General features: G+C 38.7%; 3 protein-coding genes across 3 annotated transcripts; all 3 read left to right on the top strand.

Moving 5' to 3' along the window:
- Positions 1–409: 409 nt before the first annotated feature.
- LOC118807853 (regucalcin-like) lies at positions 410–6,508 on the top strand. The gene is made up of 7 exons (XM_036569998.1): positions 410–538; positions 955–1,122; positions 3,276–3,458; positions 4,421–4,636; positions 4,816–4,947; positions 5,033–5,187; positions 6,233–6,508. Exons 2-7 carry the CDS (start codon positions 960–962, stop codon positions 6,281–6,283), a joined length of 900 nt encoding a protein of 299 aa, XP_036425891.1. The 5' UTR covers positions 410–538; positions 955–959; the 3' UTR covers positions 6,284–6,508.
- A 4,859-nt stretch (positions 6,509–11,367) lies between these two features.
- Positions 11,368–17,517, top strand: zgc:112023 (PI-PLC X domain-containing protein 1). The gene is made up of 6 exons (XM_036569993.1): positions 11,368–11,810; positions 11,925–12,061; positions 12,969–13,097; positions 13,472–13,627; positions 13,709–13,892; positions 15,096–17,517. Exons 1-6 carry the CDS (start codon positions 11,705–11,707, stop codon positions 15,401–15,403), a joined length of 1,020 nt encoding a protein of 339 aa, XP_036425886.1. The 5' UTR covers positions 11,368–11,704; the 3' UTR covers positions 15,404–17,517.
- A 1,110-nt stretch (positions 17,518–18,627) lies between these two features.
- On the top strand, positions 18,628–25,601 carry si:ch211-207l14.1 (E3 ubiquitin-protein ligase CIP8). The gene is made up of 4 exons (XM_036569994.1): positions 18,628–19,255; positions 20,133–20,360; positions 22,198–22,296; positions 23,713–25,601. Exons 1-4 carry the CDS (start codon positions 18,989–18,991, stop codon positions 23,818–23,820), a joined length of 702 nt encoding a protein of 233 aa, XP_036425887.1. The 5' UTR covers positions 18,628–18,988; the 3' UTR covers positions 23,821–25,601.
- Positions 25,602–26,020: the final 419 nt, after the last annotated feature.

Below are 26,020 nucleotides of genomic sequence, written 5' to 3'. Positions count from 1 at the left end.
GCGATTTAAAAAATCGCTAAATGAGAAATCAAAAAATGAGAAGGTTTTCCATAATTATTACTTAGTATCTCATAATAATGATTTACTATATTATAATCATGACTAATAATTTTATAATTTTATAATTAAAACTCAGTATCTCATAATAATGGCATACCTTCTCATAATTACGACTTATCAGCTCATATTTATGACTTACTTTCTCACAGTTCTGACTTAGTATCTCCATTATGAGAAAATATATGGTAATATAAAGAATACATAAATGTACATTTTAAAATATATAAAATATACTGAATATATTCAGTATATGTATTTAAAAACAGTGCTGAACCTCCCCCAAATACCTGAATCTGTGGTATTTTAGTTTCTTCCTCTACAGTCTGTTTTTTTATTGTACCGCCTCCAGAGGGCGCTGCTCTCACTCGCTCGGTCAGAAGTCCAAACGCTGCGAACTTCATACACTAAAAACAAACACCGACCAGATTAGGCCGATTAGACACCGACTGGACAGCGAGGGTCGATTATACTGACGAAGGTAAAGTGGAGCTCAGATTCTGTTTAAATACGTTACAAACGGAACTTTCCTGCTGCTGTAAAGTAGTTCAGTGTGAGTTTGTGTTGTCTGCAGGGAGGCGCTGTCTGCGGTCACATGATCGCCGCTCTGAGACTCACTTCACTAAGCAGTGTGTTCAGTTTGACTTCGCTTTGAGAATCAGGGCCGATTACTGCAGCAGTTTGGGTTTCATGTCGAAAATTACGCCGAACTGTCTGTGTGTGTGTGTGTGTGTGTGTGTGTGTGTCTGTCTGTCTGTCTGTCTGTCCTGTCAGCATTCTCCCCGTCCTCTCTCTCTTACGCTCTAGTTGTCACCGTCTGTTTGACTCTGCTGCCACTGCACAGACCACTGGACTAAAGCACTACAGCTCACAATCACTGACTCTCTGCCTTTTCAGAGACCATGTCCTCTATTAAGGTGGAGTGCGTTGTGAAGGAGCCTAATGAGATCGGAGAGGGTCCTGTCTGGGAGGAGAAAGATGCCACTCTCTTGTATGTGGACATCACTGGCCAAAGGATCAGCAGGTGGAGCTCTTTGACCACTCAAACAGAGAGTATGTCTACAGGTAAGCCAATCAGATGTCATCTCTGACTCTGACCCTTAATCAGGACCTTGACCACAATTGAATCCGAGAATGTGTAATGTAAGTTGCGCTGACCTGAGGTGGTATAAGTATACAAGTCCCTTACTTAAGTAAAAGTACCAGTAATCTGGTAAAAAAAAACAATTGAGTAAAAGTTGAAGTATGACAGATTTTATACTGAAGTGGAAGTGTAAAAGTACATGCACAAGTAAAAAAATTATAGTATTTCTTTAATATTTATTTCTAATTCAAATTTGTAAACTAGATGTCATAGCTGATGGTGAGTAGGAGGTACACAACCATCGATCTAAGGCAGCATCACTCCAGGCATCATACACAAAAATTTAGAACTCAATACTGAACACCAGATCAAATAGTTCTTTTGACTATGGCCAGGGCCGGAGTAGGTTTTAAAACTGGGAGTTACATGGTGCAGACCAGCTCACACACACACACAAAATGCACTAATGTCCTGCAGTTGGGGCAGTCATGGGCTGAAGGTTAGGGACCCAGCCCTGTGATGACAGTATGTGACTGAAGTGCCCTTGAGCAAGGCACCTAACCCCCAACTGCTCCCCGGGCGCTGTGGATAGGGCTGCCCACTGCTCCAGGCAAGTATGCTCACTGCCCCCTTGTGTGTGTGCATTCACTAATGTGTATGTGGTGTTTCACTGCACGGATGGGTTAAATGCAGAGGTGAAACTTCCCCGTTGTGGGACTAATAAGGGTCATTTAATCACTTAATATCAATGTCATTACATCAGGCTATAGGCTGTTCCTTCAGCTTCTCCTAGTCTCTATTCGCTGTACGACTGTCAGTTACAGTCAGTAAACTGGGGATGTATCTCTGAGAAGGGGGCTGCTGGTTTAACCTCTGAAATACTACAGATATACACTTAGAGGTAACATTCACAGTTTGACCATTCTTATGCTGTGAATTTATTCATTAGCTCACAGTAACCGGCCTAAAACAGTACCAGCCCACCAGGAATTCCCCCGACTGTACCAATTTCCCACTCTGGCATTGCGTAAGGCCATGGATGTAGTTTTTTTCAGATGCATCATCTGCATTAAGCGCTGACTCGATGGTGTCGCTTTCTGCGGATTCTGTTGTCTCATCTTTTTTTTTTTCTTCATTTTCCTGTATGCTCACTGCTGGGGCCTGTAGTAGCCAGTCATGGGTTCACTTTGTCCACTTATTAAAAATATATATGTATGCATTAATAGCACTGATTGTTTATTAACAGCACTATTTTTTAATGCCACATTTTGTCCACTCCTATAACAAAATGCAGGGGGGGCTGGAGCCTATCCCAGCAGTCATTGGGCTAACACCCTGGACAGTTTGCCAGTCCATCACAGGACAGACAGACAGACATATACATTCACACACACACACACACACACACTCACACCTAGGGGCAATTTAGCATGTCCAGTTGGCCTGACTGAATGTCTTTGGACTCTGGGAGGAAGCCAGAGCAAATGCACTGCTTAAATGGAAAAAAAATCCATTCAAATTTGCGGAAATTTGGTCAAGTGTTTAATAACATCTTGGGGGAAAAGTAAAACATAAAATGTAGCCTGTGCAAAAGTTATAGCACATTTTATATCAAATGCCTTGTTTGTTTCCAATGTGTTAAACCCCGAAAATAAATAGAAAATGTGCACTAAAACTTGCAGAAAAATGTCATATTTAAGTATGTTCTCTGTAGATGTGTTAACATATTTTCATTCAGAAAATCAGCATGCACACTTTAAATGTGTATGTATCGTTGCTGTCGGAACAAAACAGCAATGTATCTCCATGTTTGTTGTTTTTTTTCTACATAATTTGAAATTTAGCAGCTGTCTTTTACATCATGGCAGAATTTCATGGCAAACAGATCAATGGACCGGTCCAAATCTTGTTACATTAACTTACATTTAAAGTTCAGTTAAACCTGTTGTTTAATGCAGTGAATGAAGTTTATATGTTTCCAACTACAGTCGTTTCTTCAATATGTTTGTCTTCTGAAGTTAGTTTCTTTATTCAGCGTTCACCTTTGGCCAAATCATCGCTTTAAATGGTTAAATGGTTAAAAGTATTATTTGTTTGGGTAATTCTTCTCTCATGTATCTCTTCGTCATTACAGAGACGTTTGTGGGCTGTGTGGTCCCACGGAGGTCAGGAGGTTACATGATTGGAGAGGGAACGCGCTTCGCTGCGGTGGACTGGCAGAAACGCTCTATCACCACCATCGCTCACGTGGACACAGACAAGAGCAAAACTCGCTTTAACGATGGGAAGGTGGACCCCGCTGGCAGGTTCTTCGCAGGTGTGTGAGTGTGAGAGTTTTGAGAACCATGTGTTGGTCCTGAAGCGTTGTTTCTCTGTAACAGTAAAATGCATGCTGTGTACCTAATGAGAAATACATACCTTTTTTCCAGTGTGATATACACATTGTTCCTATTGACATGCAGGAGTGTAGCTGAACTTTTTGTGGCTGGGTTAGATTTTATTGGTGTGGCAAAGGGAAAGATAAAGAGTGGCTAATGGCGTTCTTCGCTTCACTTCACTTTTTAACATTTAGGGCCATAGATGTTACTCATTTAGGCTCCAGGTTGCTAACGAGTCTAACGATAAAGACAGCATAAGCTTTCAAAAGGGTTCTATATAGTACCAAAAAGAGTACTTCTACAGGGAGATTCACTTGAAAGAGGCCCCGAATATTCTGCTGTAACTCCCGTTAGGATGAAGCAGTCTGAACTAAAAAAATACGCTACATACCTTGATGTATGTGTAATCAATTGCATTACATGTGATGCTGGAAGTGATCTCCGTTTTCTGCCAGACACATTGCACGTTGTTTCGTTCAGATTGCTTCGCCCTACTGAGAGTTATTACAGAATATTCAGGGCCTCTTTCGAGTGAATCTCCCTGTATTATTACAAGCTTGATATCGTAACAATAAAACAATAGCCCTTTTTGGTGCTATATAGAACGCTTTTCAAAAAGGTTCTTTATAGAACCATCTACAGCACATTCTCTATCAATCTGAAGAACCATTTCACGATGCAAAGAACCCTTTAATCATGCAAAGGTTCTTTGAGTGCTCATGGTTCTCTATAGAACCATTTTCCTTACTAAAGAACCCTTGAAGAAGCATAATTTTTAAGAGTGTGCTTAACATAAGCCTTACATAATGTACATTCCACTGTGCTGCTTACAAATCCTACAATTCGGACTCAAGTAAGCATGTGCTCCTCTGTGCTGATTCCTGGTTCTTCTTGTACGTAGGCACCATGGGTCTGGAAGTGCGTCCGGCTGAGGTAGAGAAGAAGCAAGGCTCTCTGTATAGCCTTCAAGCTGACCACTCTGTCATCAAACACTTTGATCAGGTGGACCTCTCCAACGGGATGGATTGGTCTCTGGACCATCGCTACTTCTACTACATAGACAGTCTGAAGTACATGCTGGAGGCCTTTGATTATGATATGCAGACCGGAGCCATATGTGAGTTATCTATGGAGACCTATATTTATCCTTATTATCATACCAGTGCTGAATCCACAGAGGCATGTGGCCTGGATCTCTGACTATCAAAGTAACAGTGAAAAATCTAATGTACACAATTTCTTGATAATCGTGGACAGGAAAACTGACTCTATGCCTGCCTGTCTTTGTCTCTTAAGCTAATAGAAGAACCGTATACCGGCTTGAGAAAGACGAAGGCATTCCTGATGGCATGTGCATCGATGCAGAGGGCAAACTGTGGATGGCCTGCTACAATGGAGGAAGAGTGCTACGCATTGACCCACAAACAGGTGAGGATTTCTGTGTAAATAAATATCTCTTAAATACATTTCTGTTGTACTTTTTAAGACTTTCCTTGTTGTCTGCTTTTCTCAGGTACCAGGCTGCAGACAGTGAAGCTGCCCGTTGCGAAAACAACCTCGTGCTGTTTTGGAGGGAAAGACTACACTGACCTGTACGTCACCTCTGCTTATAAAGGCATGGACGAGGAAGCGCGTGCCCAACAGCCCCAAGCTGGCTGCATTTTTAGGGTAAGTACAGTGTTCATCAGTTATTTATTATGTAGCATTTGATGAGGTGTTGTGGTAGAAAAAGTCCATTGTCTAAGCTGTTATCCAGCCAATATACTGCATTTACATTACATTTACAGCATTTAGCAGATGCTCTTATCCAGTGTGACTTGCTTTGTCTATCTAGAGAAAGTATCTTTGCTAGTTACCAGTAGGTTAGAGAGAAAACTTGTCCTGAGCTCAGATACTGCTAGAAACAAAAAGTCCCTGTATTGCATATATTGTGTCCTTATTCATTCATCAACACTGTCATAACAGAACCTTATATCTCCAAAATGAAAATCTTATAGAAGAATGCAGAATACATCCCCTTAAATTAAAAAATATGCAATTATTAAAAAGAAATGCCTCCTAAAGCCTGAGTAGACTGATAAATCAGTGTGGTGCACCAGTTATCTTAGATGTTTTAGTCTCCTAAAAGTGATAATCTTAGCATCAGTGTTGAACTGAACTCTTCTATGCGCTTCATGGCATGATGTTATATAGTTGTATGCAACAGTTTGTCCACCCCTTGTCATATGATGTTTTGATTCTAAGAATAGCTAAAAAAAAATGGAATTATGATGTTTTGATATTAGAGTGGTGTTATATTTTGTATACAGACTTATACAATAGTTTAAACATCCCCAGTCATGTTGCATGTTTTACATGTGATAATTTCTAATTGATAATAAGTTAAAGCATCCTCCACAAGTGTGCACGCTTGAATTTGGCATTTTTCTGCAAATATGTATTTGTTCAGTTTAACATATTGGGTGAAAAATAAAAAATACAATAAAATGTGCCAGAACTTCTGCACAGGCCACATTTTATGCTTCCAATATTTTCAGTTCCGCACATAAACAGTAATTGTGCATTGAAATGTGCAGAAGTGTGTTCTCTGTAGAGGATGTGTAGCTTAAAAAATCAACATGTCATTTGACCAGGAGCACCCAAACTTTTGTACACTGTAAGTGTGCAGAATATGTAAATGTGTTCTTCATCTGGTGTGCTTTGTTCTCTCTAGGTCTCTGGTTTAGGAGTGAAGGGAATTCCTCCAAATTCATTTGCCGGCTGAGTCATGAGAATTCTGTGCAAGTTATGTGCACAGAACTGTTACTCAGCCAAACAGAATCACTGCACGCATCAAACTAATGACGGTCTGAATTTAATGAGTGATATTTTGTTTTGTTTGAGACGATGAATATATGAAATCATTACAGTTCTGATTGAATTTCAAAAGGGAATCATGCCTGTAACTATGGTATACCTTTGGTTTAAGATTAAAGACTGGTGATACTGATGGACGATGAATCCACAATCAAGAAATGTTTCATGGTCAAGATACACATGCGAAAGCACTTCAAACCCACTAGAATATTAAAACAAGCATAATCAAGAAACAGGGTGCTATTAATTGTATGTGCTTGTAGATTCTACTAGTTGGAAGTATTACTAAACTAATGCTGAGTAACAGGGATGCGGGAAGTGGGGGTGCTGAGGGGGCTGTAGCACCCCCTGATTTCAGGATAGCATTTGTTAATAATAATTTTAAAACATTTTAGAGTGAAGTTTGTATTTTTATACTTTAAAAATCTTTTGTAGTCATTAACTGTCTAAGTGAACACCATATTTCCATGACAGTGAGCTGAAAACAGTCAGCCGCTTTGGGGCCTGTGTTGCACAAACACGCAGGCTGAGGTTTCAAAGAGAAAAAGTCTGCGGAGATAGAGGCCAGTTCTGACCCTCAAGGTGGCCTAACTTTGTTTTTAACTTTAAAAAGTCATCTAACCTAATAATGAAGCGTTTATCAGTCATGATTCTCCTGCTCTGTGTGCTTTTCAGTGTTAAGTCTTAGTGTGTGAGAGACACAGTTACCGCGCCACATATCAACAATCTGATTGGTCCCCACTCAATTCATTTGCATAAAGCTCATCCAGAACTAGGGAGCAGAGAGAGGAAGTGTATCAGTGGTCTGTTGTATCAGTTATTAAAGCAATAAGCCACTTGAGCCTATGCCTTACTGCGATTTTATCGTGGGAGAGGTTGTTCTTAAGTTGTGAAGCGGAGTGCCTAAAACTCACATCCCTGTGATAAAATCGCAGAAATGCACGGCCTCAAGCTGCTTATTGCTTTTATAAAACAGCGGTAGGTATGAATTTAAATACTGGATCCTGCACCACAACGGTGCATAATATAGCAAAGAAATTGTCATTTGGGCCACATCCACACTTGGCTGTAGAGGTAGAATTTCTAAACTTTCATAGCTAGAACACTATTTAGGGAGCATGGAGCCTGCCTGCCTGGGTTTGATGCGACTTCTGACTGAAACACAAATATTTAAAGCGTGTAAAACATTCAAGTGACATTCTTTAGATGTTTATATTGCCGATTTACAGTGAATCATATCGTATGTACTTTAATTCAAGCTTGTGATATTAATGATGGAGTTATTTAGACTGTTAACTTTCTTTTAGCCCGTTAGCTAGCTGACCTAGTTCTAATGCGAGCAGCATTAGACTCAAAGATTACTCCATGAACAACACAATGATTTTTCGTGACATGGTGCAGTAATATAGAGTTGTATTGCTGTGAGGCGGTTGGCTTTGAACGAGGCTCAGCCAATCAGATTTTAGGACCGGAACTATAGGTTTTATAAATGTTTATATCGTCCTCTCTCTCATCTCAAAACACCACTGTATGACATGGTCAGTTTAATGTAAATCAGCCAGAAAAAGAAGAATGAAAAATGGCAAATGATATTACATGATGTCGTCGGTAAGGTCACACTGCTTAAAATTTCAGCACCCCCACCTTAAAACACCTTCTCGCTTCCCTGCTTAGTAAAAACTGTGAAGTGATTTATGATGATGGAGTTTATGATGGTCCAGAATATCTTCATTGTACACTGAGTGAAAAGAATAAGGAGTTTTTAAAATCTTGGACTTTCCAGTTTACATTTAGTACAATGGTTAAAATGCAGATACATGTAAAGTATGATGTGATAAGAATACAATGAATAATCTTGAATAATCTTGCCATCTGTGCCATAAGAACACTTGGTCTTGTTTTTACTGTGTTGTGTCTTATTGAATGGAGCGATGATCTGTTTAACGATTGAAATAAAAAAAATAAACAAAAAAACTTTACTCAAGTATTGCTTACATACAGGTAGATACAGTACTGTGTTACAGACCATACTTCATTTATTAATTTTTCAGTCAAAATGGGCATTAAATACAAGGTATAATGTTTCTGAGGAGATTAGATATGAAATATTCCACTAGCATAAGGAAGGGCAAAGTTTAAAACATGATCCCCAAGAAGATGGGACTCCTAACAGCCACCTACAGGACCTGACAGCCCACCAAAACTGTCCCTATCAGATCAACAGTACTTAACATTTTAAAATCCCAGGCTTATTACATACTAAGGCTTACTATTCAGTAATTACAGGGACTTCAATGCAAACTGAATTAGCTACTCTTAGGTTATAGAAGTGTGTAGTAAACCTTTGGGCCTGCAAGTGGGCCCTGGCCATTTAAGGGGCTTTCGTCTTTCAGAAAGCAGAGAACATCTGCTCAGGGCTATGAGTCTAAAAGGATGTGTAGCTGTCTTGAGGCAGCCAACTGATTGGAGGTGAGGAAAAATATCTCTGCAGATTTCTTTGGAAAACTGAAAGCAAGAATGGAAGCTGGGCTAAAGGTAAAGGGTGAAGGTACTAACAATATTGATGGTATACAGTGCTATGAAAAAGTATTTGCCCCCACTTGATTTCTTCTATTTTTGCTAATTTGTCATATTAAAATGTTTCAGATCATCCAACTAATTTTAATATGAGATAGGACAACACAAATAAACAAAATGCAGCTTTTAAATGATCATTTCATTTAATGAACACAAAGATTTACTTGCGATGAGTCTTTTACATCACTGTGGAGGAATTTTGGTCCACTGTTCTTTCCAGAATTGTTTTAATTTGGCTACATAGGAGGGTTTTCGAGCATGAATTGCCCATTTAAGGTCTTGTCACAGCATCTCAATGGGACTCAAGTCAGGATTTTGAATCGACCACTGCACAACCTTCATTTTGTTTCATTTGAGCCATTCAGAGGTGGATTTGCTTGTGTGCTTTGGATCATTGTCCTTCAGCATAACCCAACACTGCTTGAACTTCAGGTCACAAATAGACAGGATTTTCTGATAGAAAACAGAAATTATGGTTCCATCAATTATGACAAGACGTCCAGGTCCTGAAGAAGCAAAGCAGCCTCAGACCATCACACTACCACCACCATGTTTGACTGTTGGTATAATGTTCTTATGGTGGTGGGCGGTGTTGGCTTTATGTAATGGAACCCACTTCTTCCAAAAAGTTCCACCTTTGACTCATCAGTCCACAGAATATTATCCCAAAGGTCTTGGGGTCATCTAGACATTTTTTGGCAAATGTGAGTCAAGCCTTTGTGTTCTTTTTGGTCAGCAGTAGGTTGTGCCTTTTTCACAGCACTGTATATAGTTGCTGAGGCTGAATAAATTGCAATTGATGGTCATTCTGCCTGGAAATTAAACAAATATTGTCTTTGACTACAATACAACTCACAATGCAATATAGAGGTACTAAAAATGCATGAGTGGCAGAGAGAGCAAAATTCTGAAATGAGTGTCCACCAGAGAAATGTAGAGTAACCATGCAGGGGCTTCTTTATTATGTGCAGATTTGTGTGCTTGTTGATATTCATTTGGTCAGTTGATCATTTGGTCAGTGCACTGCAGTAACGCTGATGTGGTAGTGGCGTGTTAGTGTGTGTTGCACTGGTCTGAGTGGATCAGACACAGCAGTGCTGCTGGAGTTTTTAAACACCTCAGTGTCACTGCTGGACTGAGAATAGTCCACCAGCCAAAAATATCCAGCCAACAGCATCCTGTGGGCAGCGTCCTGTGACCACTGATGAAGGACTAGAGGATGACTAACACAAACTGTGCAGCAGCAGATGAGCTATCGTCTCTGACTTTACATCTACAAGGTGGACTGACGATGTAGGAGTCTCTGATAGAGTGGACAGTGAGTGGACACAGTGTTTAAAAACTCCAGCAGCACTGCTGTGTCTGATCCACTCAGACCAGCACAACACACACTAACACACCACCACCACGTCAGTGTTACTGCAGTGCTGAGAATGATCCACCACCCAAATAGTACCTGCTCTTTGAGGGTCCATGGGCTCCTGACCACTGAGGAACAGGGTAAAAGGGGGCTAACAAAGTATGCAGAGAAACAGATGGACTACAGTCTGTAATTGTAGAACTACAAAGTGCACCTATATAGTAAGTGGAGCTGATAAAATGGACAATGAGCAGTCATAATGTTATGCCTGGTCGGTATATATATATATATATATATATATATATATATATATATGTATGTATATATATGTAAAGTGTGTGTGTGTGTATACTTTTTTCGATTTTTTTTTAAAAAGAAAAAGGTTTATTTCAAAAATACTGAGTCAGTATTGTGTATATATATGTGAAGTGAAGCATTTTCCAAGAAACCACTCTGAATGACTGTCAGTATCTTAAAGATTGACCACATAACAGCGGTGTGTGTATGTGTGCACACAAGAACCTCTTTTATGTGTCATCCTCACATTTTATGTGTCATTTCCTCATCTTCAGGCGACATAATATATAACACACTGAACTCAAGCTGTGGGGAGCAAATACCTTCAAACCAGCAGAATTCACAAATTCAGTTTTCTTGACTTGTATTGTAAAGTAAATGCATTGATGTTGTTTTTTTTTTGTTTTATTTTTGTTAAAAATAGCATAAAATAAACTAAAACAATAAATATAAATGAGTAACTGACAAAGAGAAAAAATGCTATAGTAACAATAATAATAATAATAATAATAATAATAATAATAATAATGATAACCTTATATTCAAGCATTCAAAATATGTCAGCATGCTCCAGTTATTTGATATTTAAGGAAGGTATTGTTCTTCTTATTGTTGCTCATTTTAAAGGATGTAATCAAACATTTCAATTTGAAAATGTGTTTTTGTGAATAAAATGTTCTGCGAATATAACAAAAGAATGAACTGTGCTGTGCCGGTCTCCACGTGATGGATGTGGGCGGGGCTGGACACTAAACCCCGCCCCCAACTTCACACTGTACAGCTGCACTGTGGCTTCGCTGTTTTCGCTGTTTTGTTTTTGTTTTTTAGCGTTAGCTTCCTTCCGCCAGTGTCCTGTATTTCACAGCCTCAGTTTCTCCAAAAGCCGCCATGAAGCGAATTTGCAACACGAAACGGTGTTAATCCTTCGTTTCACCTCGACGGTCTTAGTTCATGTCGAAGAAGCGCAGAAGAAGACGGAACTGTGTGCTTTAAACCAGCTTTCACGGTGAACTAGCTGCTTCACTTCGCCTTCGTTTTCCTTTGTTTTGCATTTGCTGTCAGACTGACGTTAGTTCTGAATGAAAATACCGAGGAATGACAGACATGGAGAGGAGATGGGATGTTTCCAGCTGTACGGACTGGATGTCACAGCTGCCTCCACAGCTCCTGGATGTTCCTCTGTGGGATCTCGCCATTCCTGGTAGGACCACAGCACAGCAACTTGTAGCAGATACAGCTGTTAGTGGTGTCAGTGTACTAATGTGTTGTCACTGTAAACGTTTTGTGTCATTTGGTCTGGTTTTGTGTCCTTTAGGAAGTCATGACACCATGACTTACTGCCTGGACCAGCATTCCTCAGTACTGCGTTCACAGCCCAGGATCCTGAGAGTGCTGGACCACATCGTGCCCTGTATCATTCGGCCTTGTGTGAACAAGTGGGGCACCACTCAGGTAGGCAGACTGTGCTGGGCTTGTGAGCGGCTCTGCCTTTGTTTTAGGACTGTTTCTTAATTTTTTTTAGCTTATTATGATTATTGTGATGAAATTTATTATGATAACAATAAATATTGTCATATTGCCCAGCTCTAATTAGTATGAGGGCCCCGGTATGTAAATGAACCCTGTAATGTAAGGGTGCCCAGACTTTTTGTCTTGGGGGTCCAAAGTGCAATGCTTATTGTGGGCCATGGGCCAAAAAGACAGAATGATGTGCGAATATGGAAGGTGTGAAGGTTTCAAATAAAGTTTGAAAAAAAAGTTTGTTAAGAATTTATGTAGAATAAAAATTAGGGATGCACCGATATGGGAATTGTGGGCCGATTATATCTGATACTTTTACGTGCTGATACTGGTGCTGGTATATAAACATTTCTAAAACATAGAAACTGAGACTGCTATCTGAAGTAAGCATTACAGGGAAATGCTACAATTCAGCAAAATTAATAACATTCACACATTTTAATGCGGTAACCCAGAGTGAGCTAAACATTGAGTGAGTTTACATGCGCTCAATAGTCCGATCATAATCAGATTTCTTCAGTTATCCGTTTATTCAAATGGTCATGTAAACACCATACTCCGATCTAGAAATCCGATTAAGAAATCTGATAAAGAGAGGTGGATTTTAGCTCAGTAATCAGATTTCTCTGTGCATGTAAACTCTTACTCTGATTTCTTTCGGTTTTCTCAGTCTGTGCGTGTGCAGAACAGGGTATATCAAAATCATGATCTGTATCAATAAAATTATGATACATTTTGTCTACATCGTGCAGCCGTGCCATGTCTGCACTTGTATAACTTTGTGTTTGTCTTTTTATTGCTCTCTCTCGTCAAATACAAACCTTTTATTTCTGTTCAGGGCCTGGTCATTTCCACCCAACTGGATTCAGGAATTCGATTCCTTGACCTCAGGATTGCCCACAAGACGAATGATTCCGATCAGACCTTTTACTTCGCCCATGGGATATACTCTTTGGTTACTGTAAAGGTGGGTGCTGTTAGTGCCTAGTTTTCATGTAGTAAGGCTGCACAGTATATTGTTTGATAATGGTTATAGTGAAATCAGCCTTCACATTGCTGAACACACACATGTTCTTTTGGTGCTTGGATGCACCAAGACATTCACATGATCCATCAAACATTAATCATTATGATCAAAATAATGCAGACATATTGCACAGCATATTGCACTCACAATATGTAGCAATATAATCCCAATATGACATAGATATAGTCCAGCACCACAACGTGAAACAAAACAGGACACACCTACAGTGGTTAGTATTTTTAAATGTATGTATTCTATTTTAATTGCATAGCCAATTACTTGTATATTGATGTAATATAATTATCTTTTTGAAGGAGGCGCTCAGTGATGTTGCCCACTGGTTAGAGCAGCATGCTAAGGAAGTGGTCATCATTGCTCTTTCTGCTTTTGATGGTGTGAATTCTGCCCAGCACAATAAACTCATTGACTTCCTGAAAAACCTCTTTGACAAGAAGCTCTGTCCCAAAACAGTAAGTTCCTCTTTACACTACCCGACATACTTAGGAACACAAAACCATCCATTCCTCATCCGCTTTCATATCCCGTCTCAGGAAGTACCCACACTGAAAGCATGCTGGACTCAAGGCTATCAGGTTATTCTATCGTACGATGACTCAGCTGGGAGTGGTCACAAGGAGCTGTGGCCAGGGTGGGATTACTGGTGGGCCAATGAGTCTGACCCAAATGTGGTTATATCATACCTGGAGCAAAAAAAAGAGACAGTGGGAAGACCAGGTGAGCTATATTTAGAAAAGCTGTCATACCTGTTTTCTTTGTTACAAGAAATGTAATGGCTGGCCATTAAAGGGGTTCATGAATTCAGTAATATTGCCATAGCTTAGCTGAAGTCAGTGGTCTTACTTCAAGAGGTTTGACAGATATGGACCCACAGCTTTTTGAACTATGTTCAGTGTACAGTACTGTGCAAAAGTCAAGGACCACCCTTTATTTATTTAATTTACATTAAGTACTGGTTATTAATTTTTCAGGAGATAATTCTGAGATTAGTTATATGTGGGAAAAAAACAGGAGTTTCCAAAACTGATTAAAATAGATAGTGAAAATGGGACTCCAAGCAGTCGCGCAAGACCTATAAGGCCACCAAAACGATCACCATCAAAATAAACAGCCTTTATCTTTGAGAAAGAGGAGAAAATCAAGCTGCTTCAGATCTGAAAACATCTACAGGTGTTTCTGTCCATCCTTCCACTGTAGCTGTTTAAGAAGCCATTACTAATAAACGAAGAAGAACGTTTGCAAACAAGAAAGCTGCTGGTGTTCTCAGAACAATGAGATGTGTTTGAGGTCACCTGGATTGTGAGAAGCAGAAAATGTAACCAACTTCTAAGACTGAATTTTTGAGGTGTGGGAAAATATCCCTGCAGATTTCTTTGAAAAACTGAAAGCAAGTATCCTGAAAAGAATGGCAGCTTTCATAAAGACAAAGAGGTGGACACAGTAAATACTGAAAGAAATGATACTATTTTTAGTTTGATTTGTATTTTAAGTAACACATACTTAATGGCAATTAAACAAATGAAGGGTAATGTCTGACATACGCACAGCACTGTAACTGTTGGTACACTTTCAAATATAAAGGTGCCAAAAAGGGTTCTTTGAAGCATTGCCATAGAAGAACCACTTCTGGTTCCCTAAAGAACTATATAATGGGTGGATCTCTTTTTGTAAATGTGATATGTGAGTGTAAATGACCTTTTAAAAAACTCATTTACATCACGTAAAAGTTCGTACCAAATAAAAGTTCTTTTCTTAGAACTGCAAATCCAAACTAGGAACCCTTTAGGAACCTTTGCTTTTAAGGTTGTAGGTTGCAAGTTGATCATTCTTTCTTGTATGAACTAGTCTTGTCTGTCTCTTTACCCTTGACTTCATCTACACTGTTATTGTAATCATCTTGTCTGCCATTCTGTCCAAAAGCTATTTTCTTCGTGGCTGGTCTGAACCTCACTGAGGACATCAAGTACGTCCTTTGCCATCTCGGCCAGTCTATGAAGAGCATGACCCTCAGGGCCTACGGTCTGCTGCTGGACTGGGTAAAACAGCAGCGGCCTGGCCGCCAGAAAACATGTCTCAATGTCATCTGCGCAGACTTTGTTGGGGTTTCAAGAAATGAATTCACTCAGCTAGTTATTGCACTTAATAGAAAACTCTTAAAAGAGGAGTCCTCAGGGGAGCCTACAGAAAAAATCTTGACAACTGGCTTGACATCCAGACTGCTGGATTAAGTCCAGGTAGAGATGTAGGAGTTCATTCAACTGGGGATTTTGCTGTGTACTGTGATTAGATGGCTAAGCAAAGCAAAATTACATACCTTCCCCTGTTAAGGTGCAGGTGTGCCCAAAACGGCATGCAAGGCATGCAAGTACTTTCAGAACGCACCAGCCAGTTTATGAGCTTGCACAGGTTGTACAGCATACAGCTTGCTAAAGTGAAACCCCACTGATTTTTCAAAATTTGTGCATAATTATATGGTTAAGATGAAAACAAAGTCATTCAGAGAGGTTTTTTTGTGAGATGCTCTGTTCTAGAGAAACTTACCAAGTCAAAATGGTTCATAGTGGTGATGATAAGAACCAGACGTTTAAAGAGTTTAATGCCTCTAAAAGCAAGATCACACAAAGTTTTTAAAACATTGTTTTACAATCATTTTGAGATATGCTTTTGGGATGAAGCATACAAAATGTTGACACTTCCAGACAAATAACAGACTTTGTTAATTCTGTGGAAATAAGTTAACACATTCTCTACAGGAACCATAGCTAAATATGACATTTTCTTGCAAATTTTAGTGCACAATTTCTAAGTTTAACATATTAAATAAACGCTTCAGTATAAAATGTGCATGAACTTTTTGCACAGGCCACATTTTATGCTTTTTTCCCCTTAATAATTTAAATTCAGCAAATAACAATAATTGTGCATTAAAAGGTGCAGAAGAGAACAGTATTCTCTGTTATTTTCACTTAGCAAACCAACAAAATTTGACAAAGGGTGCCCAAACTTTTGCATAGGGCTGTATTTTTAAAAGTCATTGTGGAGAGATACGTGCAGGCTGTTGTAAAGCACTTCATTATCCAAAAAGCATGTATCACTATTTTATCGCTACCAACATTACATATAAAAATTCAGAAGACACATTTAGGTTCACTGGAAATTCTAGATAGCAAATAAATTGGCTATATTTGTGTTGTGACATCATGACCTCTAGTTCCTGTCACCAGCACTGTAAAGAAACCTGAGTCGGTATGTTTCTTTGCAGTGATACATTTCACATCAATTGAATGACTTTGTGTACATCTCAGTGATTGGATGCAGAAATTTAGAACTTTGTTCTTTAAATAATCTTGTCAGAATTGTTTTGTTTGCACTGCTAGTTCACCAAATTGATTTTATTTTGTATGTTTAGAAGCTCATTTGTAATAATCCTTAAATTTAAAAATAAAACCTATACAGTGCAGTTCGGTTTCGAAAGCACAGTGTGTTGGCGACATCTAGAGGTGAGGATGAGGTCATGCATATATGTGCACATTTCCACACTGTAGCCCATCCAGTTTGTCAGCTGCCTTATACTCCATTTATCATTGATCAGTCACAGTCTGCATGATTGCTGTTGAGCGGATATTATTTGAATGGTGGACCAACCTCAGCACAGCAGTGACACTGACAAGGTATTGGCATGGTGACAAAGACCGTATCACACAGCAGTACTGCTGGGTGATGTGAGAGTGATCCACCATCCAAAAACATCCAGTCAAGAACGGCTCTGTGGTCAGATATTTCTTAGAGGATGGCTAATAAAATCAACTGATGGGCTGCAGTTTGTAACTGTACACCAGCAAGGTGGAGCTACAAGGTGGGCTTTTCTGACAAAGTGAGTGTGTTTATGGAGAATATACTCAGCCAGCTAAAGTGAGTAAAATTAATAATAATAATATTTTAATAAAACAACAAGCCTGAAATGCTTCAGTATTCTTTCTGGTTCTGAGTCAGTTAGTGTCAGTGTGTATGAAACGGCACGGTGGGGTCTAATTTTAGATGGCCCCTCTCTTTACACTCTATAAGGTGCTTACTGTATCTACTTAAGTGATAATCCAGTTCACCTGCGCCTTCCATGCTTGTGGCTTCGTATTTGGTAAATAAACATGAGGCCTTTTATGTTACTGTCTGTATGCTTAGTTTCTGTGTTTACCTTTTGATTTGATTTGATATTTTTAAGGATTTCCATGTTGTTTTAAGATCCTTTATATACACTTTATGTTTCATTTACTATTGACTTATTGTATGCAATTCTTGGGTGACTTGAAAAGCACTTACAAATAAAATTATATTGTTATTTTTACAGCTTGACTATTTATTTCATTATAGTGTTCTACCTTCATCCCAACACAAGATCAGAAAAGTTTTCTGAGCATATAACTTTATTTAGCTGGTGGCTTATTCAGTATGTGTTAGGAATACAGTATGTGAAGTATGTATACAGTGTATGTGGTGTGTTTTATTTATACATCACTGTGTAAAAGCGATCACCCTTCATTTATTTGATTTCCAGTCAAAACAGCTATGAAAGGGGAATTCCGCCATTTTTTCAAAATTTCTGCGTAATTCGGTGAGCTGCATGAGATGTAAACAGAGTGGTCTGATGTGAAATGGTTCATCGTAGAGAAACTTGCAGACTCTGATTTCTTTACAGTGGTGCTGATAGAAACCAGGGGTCACAATGTCTACAACACAAATATAGCCATTTTATTTACTATCCAAAACCACCAGTAAACCTACCCATGTCATTTGAGTTTTATATGTGATGTTGATGGTGGTAAAATAGTGGTAAATCTTAAAAAATAAGGGAATATTATTTTGCCTAATGACAGCCTGGGTTTCCTCACCATGAAATAAATAAATTATATATGTGTATATATATATATATATATATATGTGTGTGTGTGTGTGTGTGTGTGTGTGTGTGTGTGTGTATATATATATATATATATATATATATATATATATATATATATACTTGAGGCTAAAACCTTATCTTAAATTTTTTCTAAAACATTGTCTCAGGTATCATGTAATATGTTCATAACCATTTTGTGGAATAACTTTCTGTGAGGAGCTTTTAGAGACATTAAACTCTTCAGACATCTGGTTTGTATCACCAGCACTGTAAACAATTCTGACTTGACATTTCAGATCAAAAACTCTCTGAATGGCTTTTTTTTACATCTTAATGATTCAACCCCTTAAATGAGAAGGTCATTACACACTTCTATAACCTAAGAATATGTCAGCAAGTTCGCATTGAAGTCCATGTAGTTACTGAATAGTAAACTTTAGTATCTAATGTCCTGGGATTTTAAGGGGTTAACAATACACACATTTTGAAAACTTGGTGGAATTCCCCTTTAAGTACAAGTTATTCAGCATCAGGAAAAAAGCAGAAAACATTTAACATAAAACTATACAGAAGCCTCATGTATGTATATTTAGTTATGTTTATTTTTATTCAGTTTTACAGTTTAATGTTCTATATATATATTATTTAAGTTTAGGTGGGTACATCTGGATGTTACCTGAGCTAGATACTTCCAAGGCCTTCTCTCCCTCCCCCCTCACTCACTCTCCTTTCCCCACCTCTCTCTCCCTTCTCCAATAATAAATAGATTAGTTAGGGATTCACAGGCGGTCAGTTGATTTGACGCTGCAGAAACAGACAGATGGCTGAGGAGAAGCAGAGGGATCTCATTACAGAGGCTTAGTCAGCACAGCCAGGCACGGCCAGGAGCAGGTAGTCTCAGTTACGTGCTTGTTTTATGCCAGCCTGCTCTTCTCTCAGCAGCTCTAGCACCTCAAAGCCCCATCCCACAGACCTGGGGATACACCGACACATCATGGAGAAGGAGGAAGAGGAGGAGGAGATTTTCACAGCCTGGCCTGCTGAAGATGACGAGCAGGACAGTGCAGAGGAGCCAGAGGAGCAGGAGGACGAGGAGGAGGAGGAGACGGACAGGAAGAGAAGCTTGGATATACCCAGGCTGAGTCACTCGCTGACCAAACGCAGAGCCTCTCTTCCATGTCCGGTCAGCAGCAGCTTTAAAATACACTCTTTTAGAAATGAGCTCCTTACACTCTAAGCTTACTACTCAGTCATTGATATTAAGGCTTATTTTTCAGTAACTACTATTAAATTAATATTTAAATCATGTAGTTATGAGAGTGAGGAATTAAAGTAAAGGTCTAGGGGGTTACCATGGCTTTTTTATGTGTATTATATACTGTGTATTATATATTGTGTCTAAGGTCTTTTTATACTGTGTATTTAATAATAATAATAATAAGAAGAAGAAGAAGAACAATCTGACATATTAGAAAAATACAAAAAATAGAACTTTTGCACAAGCCACATTTTATGTTTTTTTTTTATATTTAAATTGAGCTAATAAATAGTGATTGTACATTAACATGTGTAAATAATATGTGTAATATTTGTTTTCACTTAAAAATGAGCAAAACATGTAATTCGACCAGGGGTGCCCAAACTTTTGTATACAGCTATATGTATTTCATTGATCACAGATATTAGAGTTCATACAGGCAACATCATGATGTAATTACCAAATTTGGTCTTTTGGGAGTAATTTATTAATTAACTAAAATTGAAATGACACATTAATACCTACAAATGACATTTGATATTTAATCATTTATAACATTACATTGATTCCAAAGTAAAATAATTGCAATTTGAGGATTCTTTTTGAGATTTTCAAAGTAATTCTCGCTAGACGTGATACCATAGACACTATTTTACTAACTGTTTTCACAGTACAGGCCTATGCAGTACTAACATTGCAGAAGGCTGTAATATGCAAATGGGCTCTCAAACCAATCACTGTCTTCTTCTTGCAGTTTCCCCCAACAATCTACTGAATACTGTCACTCTTGTATTTCTCTCAGGATCAGCTGAGTTCTATGCAGCTGACCCATTTGGCCTATCTGACCCGTCTGCATGCGGCCACCATGGCTCCTGCCCCGGCCCACGTGAGACAGCACGGCCGCAATGAAGAGGAGGACGAAGAGAGACCGGTACATGAGAGGAGACCACCCACCATCCCGACCATACCTGAGGGGCTGGAGCCGCTGGAGAGGAAAGCACGGTTCAGGAGCCGCAACGTCATGTCACTAGTGAGTCAGTTTTTAATCTCATTATGGAGGTCAACTCCCTAAATTACATTCAGTTATTAATAGGCTTATTATCCAGTAAATACACTTAATTACTCCGTAAGCACTATAGCACCGCTATGTAAGGCCATCAGTTATGGTCTGTATTTATTTACAAACAAGCATAATAGTTTTTATCTGCAAATAATAAAAGCCTGTTTTTTTGGTTATTTCTCTGTTTCCAGCTGCACTCAACTCATGCACATCTTTTAAGTTCATATCAGCCATGCCTGCTCAAGGCCTGTACTGTGATTGGTGGAAAATGACTACACGCATAACTGTAGCTATTTTTGCTAACAAATCAAGTTCTAGTTACGCTCGGCTAAGCAAAGTGGCTTAAATCTAATGGAAAATTGCGTCAAAACCTGCAGCCGCAGCGACCCTTTGTGGACAAGACCGGTGACCCCTAGCTCAGATGGTTGTGCCACTCGGGAGCCCCAGAAAACTGCATTTTTGATAAACAATGGACTGAGAAACATGCATTCATTACACCAGCTTTCATTAGTGCTAAACCACAATGTCTCATCTGCAGTTAAATGGACTTATATTTCTGCCTTTTCTGTCCTGATTTGCATGATTATCCTAAATTACTTTCAAACATTTGTGCTATTTGGTCATAATTCATGCTCAATATTGGTAGGCTCAACATACTTCCCAAAGACCAGATTAGGCCCCTGTAAACAGTACTGCGCAAAACCACCCTTTATTTATTTAATTTTCCAGTCAAAACAGCCATTAAGTACAAATTATTACATTTTTTAAAGAGATGAGATATAAAATAAGCCACTTGCATAAGGAAGTCAAAGGAAAATAAGTGAATAAACAGGAGTTTCAAAAATGATTGAAAGGTACAGAGAAAATGGGACTCCTAACAACCGTGCAAGACAGATAGATGGATAGACAGATAGATAGATAGATAGATAGATAGATAGATAGAGAGAGAAAGAGAGAGATGGATGGATGGATGGATAGATGGATGGATCGATAGATAGATAGATAGACTCCTAACAACCGTGCAAGACAGACAGACAGACAGACAGACAGATAGATAGATAGATAGATAGACAGATAGAGCTTTATTGATCAGTGTTCCTGTCCATCCTTCCACTGTGAGAAGACGACTCAGCGCTATGGGTCTGAAAGGATGTGTATTGTCAGGAAGCCCTTATTGAGAAAAGGAAGCAGACAAAAAAGAAGAACTTTAATAAGAACACCAGAACTGGGCATCTGAGATGTGGAGTGACGTTTTAAGGACTGTTGAGTCTTGTAATTGGAGTTGGATCATGAGAAGCAAAAAATGCAACTTCCAGCAGATTCCTTTGAAAAACTGAAAACAAGTTCACTGAAAAGAATGCAAACTGTAATAAAGGCAAAAGCTGTTGAGGCTTCTGTGTAGATTTTCATTAAATATGTTTTCTGCTTTTTTCTGATACTGAAAAATTTATAACTTGATTGGAAATTAAATTAATAAAGGGTGATCGCTGACATTTACACAGTAGTCTATGCAGCTTCATAATGAGGAGTAGAAATCTGGACCTGCTAATGGGTTCTTAAAGTTTAAGGGGTTAGAATTCCTAAATTCATCTGTGCTGTGGTCACTGTGGTCAGACTGAATCATGAAAGCAGACTGTGGCTCTGGTGTTGCTTTTTGTTCTTATGTCATGACTAGACTAGTTTTTGTTTGTGTTTTATTGTGGTCAGCGATGTGGGCAGTGTATGCCTATGTGTAACTGTGAATATCTGTGTGAGACACAGAGAGACGGTTCTTCCCAGGTTCTGATGGGGGTGCTTTGTGTTGCAGAGCGATGCAGATAGTTTGTGTCTGATCTGTCATGATGACCTGCGCAAAGGAGGAGGATCTATCAGAGAGCTCCACTGTTCACACAGCTTCCACAGTGAGGTAGGAGACTGCTGGACACTGGACATTTCAACTGTATTCTCATATTCTCATCACACAACTACAGCCATAGGTGGATTAGGAACCATTCACTTATCATGCCATAACAAAACAAATGTAACTAAATGATAAGAGTTGGTAGCAAGAGCACAGGTTTGATTTCAGAAGTGTGGCAGGGGTCCAATATTTATAAACAACAGAAGAAATTCTGTCCGGTGCTGTAGCACCGTTAGAGGGCAGCGATGACTGAAGCTGTAGCTGTAACTTACCCCAGGTGTAGCTGAACACATTTGAAGTAGAAGTTTTCCTTCTTTAGTTCAGAACTCGAGCTATAATGCTGTCACTGCTAACAAACCCTAGATCTCAGTAGTCACCCAAATCTTTTCCATAAGCACATCCCCAAAACTGCTCTCAACTTGCATCTAACTCATCATTAAGGTGGCTGTGCGCAGTTTCATTCATTTTTATGGATCACAGTAAGTCCTAAATATTGTGTCCTAAAGCACATCGACAAGTCTGTGCGACTTTAATGAAGAGCTGGATGCTGTTTGACCGGGTTGAGAGACGTTTTGAGGGTGTATTTACGAGAAAAGATTTGGGCATTTTGGTGACTACTGAGTTCCAGTGTTTGTTAGCAATGTTAGCCTCACCATTTCAGTTCTAAATTAAACATGTGGACTTCAAACATGATTGACTACACACTTAAAAATGATAGTTCTCCATAGGTTCTTTAGTAAAGAAAATGGTTCTATTTCGAACCATGAACACTCAAAGAACGCTTTGCATGATTAAAGGGTTATTTGCATCGTAAAAGGGTTCTTCAGATTGATGGAGAATGTGCTGTAGATGGTTCTATATAGCACCAAAATGGGTTCTTCTATTGTTACGATGTCAATCTTGTTACAGTAGAAGAACCCTTTTGGTACTATATAGGACTCTTTTTAAAAGGTTTTGTATAACCATCTTTCGCACACTCTCCATCAATCTGAAGAACACTTTCATGATGCAAAGAACCATTAAATCATGCAAAGGGTTCTTTGAGTGTTCATGGTTCTATATAGAACTATTTTTTTTATTAAGAAACACTTCAAGAACCATTATTTTTAATTGTGTACACCTTGGGTGAACCTTATTTATCAGATTGCTTATCACCCAATTTAGCCACTTCAGGCTCATACTTTAATAGTTGTGTACAATAAACAAAAAACATAATTGCTTAATTATTGCATAATTGCTTATCACCATTATTTATATAGCAGTTAATCATCAACTAATAAAGTAAAGTTCATTGTGGAAAAATGGTTTTTGTTTGAGTTTTGAGTTAAACTACAATGACATTATTTGCAGACTGTGTGTGTTTCTCTTACCTGCTCTATATAAAGTACTGAATGCATTGTGCTTTCTCTGTTTCTGTTTCAGTGTATAGAGGAGTGGCTGTGGACAAAGCAGACTTGCCCTACATGTCGCAAGCATGTGGCCATGCCAGAACCTCTTTACTGGACATCGACTCGTGTCAAAGTGCCCTGACCCTTCACAGCCACATATGAAGTTATGTTTCACCCATCTGAGATTGCTGGAATGAAGAAACAGAGAACTGTGTTTTCAAAGGAACAAAGAATTCGTCCCCCTGTGGCTTCTTTCACACACTAGCTGTCGTACTGCTGTCAGACCTTCTAGTTTAATTAGTCTTGGCAAGCATGGATCAGCAGCTCTAGATCCTCAAGTACATGTCTGGAACTTTCTGCTTCCTGCAGCTGCGAGTAATGGGATTATACTGGATTGCAGCAGCCTAGAGTTGTGAATGTGAACTGCTGATCAGAGTTACTAAACCTCATACAAAATGCTGGCTAATTCGTGGACAGAATGCTATAATGTTTTTGTCCTTTTTTTTCTTTTAGCCAGCTTCTCTCTTTTAAAATGTAAATACTGTAGATCATGTTAAATAATCTTTTCTGGTTTAGAAACCAGATTTTCTATTTTGTATGTTGTAAAGCTGTATGCATAAAATCTACTTATCCAATAGTTCATGGACAAAGAGTTTCTGGAAGAAGCTAACTAAGTAATGTAACTGTGACCAACCCATCTCAAAACATCATTTTAAAACATATTTTTAAAAACACAAGGGTGTAATTTTTGTTCTGCCAAGTCATGGCCTAGGCCAGGCGTTTCTGAAGAATTTTTTTTTTAGAAAATGTCATAAAATTAAAGCCGCATTAGCTTATTTCACTAGCCAGGCTAAAGTACAGCCTCTACACTGTAGGGTTTGTTTTAGGCAGTGTTACAACTCATTTACTTCAATAAACAATGAGAGAAGTCCATGTCATCCATTTAAATTCGAAGCAGTTATATGTTTGGAAACTTTTAATGCAAAAAATGCACTGGAGAACCATGACTATTTACATTTACAGCATTTGGCAGACGCTCTTATCCAGAGCGACTTACAATTTGATCATTTTTACACAGGTAGACGAAGGTAGTGTTAGGAGTCTTGCCCAAGGACTCTTATTGGTATAGTGTAGGGTGCTTATCCAGGCGGGGATTGAACCCCACTCTGCAATGTAGAAGGCAGAGGCGTTACCCACTACACTATACCAACCAACTATGAGAGCTAGGACTTCAGTTCAGGCCATAAATGTAAAAACTCTGCCAAAATTTGAGGAAAAATCCATCAATGCAATAATGCTAATTTCTGCTAGCCTCCCTATGGGATTCTAGTAGTTCGTTATTACTAGCTAGCACAAGCCAACAGCAATTCACATGAACATTTTGGCAGTTCTAGATTAAACACAGACATTTGAAGCTTCTAAAAGACATTCTATGTTTTACTTGAAGCTTGTTACAGACAGACTAGCATATATTTTATCTTGTATCAGTTTCACTATGACTCTAGAGAGGCTTGGTCTTGGGCTAGTGCCACTGTTTTCTAACAAGCCATTGATTAGGCTGCTGCTCATGTTCACGGTCAATCACATTTTTAGGACTTCCAGAAAGCCTAGAGTGACCTTTTTTGCATGTCATTGGTTCCGTCTATTGAAAATGAAATGATGCTTTGTAATTATGCTGATGGTTGATTTGTTAGGCCTTTAGTTCAGCTCTTGGAGCCCTAATCAATAGGAGAGCTCACTAAGCTATATCCTCCTAGATACCATGGACAAAAAAAATGATTGGCCAATTTTCTGCTGGGCTTTTCAAGAATTTAACCATTTTGTTTCCACCCAAAAGTTACCAATAAAACAAGAGCAGTACTGTATTACGTACAGAGGTTAAATACAAGCATGATTCTATTGAATAAAGTGATCTAAAAATTACAAACGTTTTTTTTTAGTTCATAGAAACAGTTATGCCTTCTCTGAAGGCCTAGAAGGCCATGAGGGTGTCCTCTGAAAATGCCATGTGTATAAAATCTATTTTAATTTTACTGTGCTGATATTTAGCTACTTTGTAGTCAAATATTTGCTTTCACTATTTATTTTGATGCATGCATTTTTATGTGTGAAAGCTTATATTATTCAAACAACACAGAATTGTGTTGAATTATTAGTTTTTCTTTGATTTACTAGACTGTTAAAGCGACTGTTACAACTAGCTCCCTTTGTAGCAGACATTTACGGAGCCCCTATACGGAGCTTGGCCACAGAGTAATATACTGAGGCCACGAGTTATGAGAAACTTAACACATAGCCTCCATATAAGCCACGTTTTATTAAAAAATAATCACCATGCCACA

This window comes from Colossoma macropomum, unplaced genomic scaffold, assembly GCF_904425465.1.
Source record: "Colossoma macropomum unplaced genomic scaffold, Colossoma_macropomum, whole genome shotgun sequence".
Lineage (NCBI taxonomy): Eukaryota > Metazoa > Chordata > Actinopteri > Characiformes > Serrasalmidae > Colossoma > Colossoma macropomum.
This window is presented reverse-complemented; position numbering and strand designations above follow the sequence as displayed.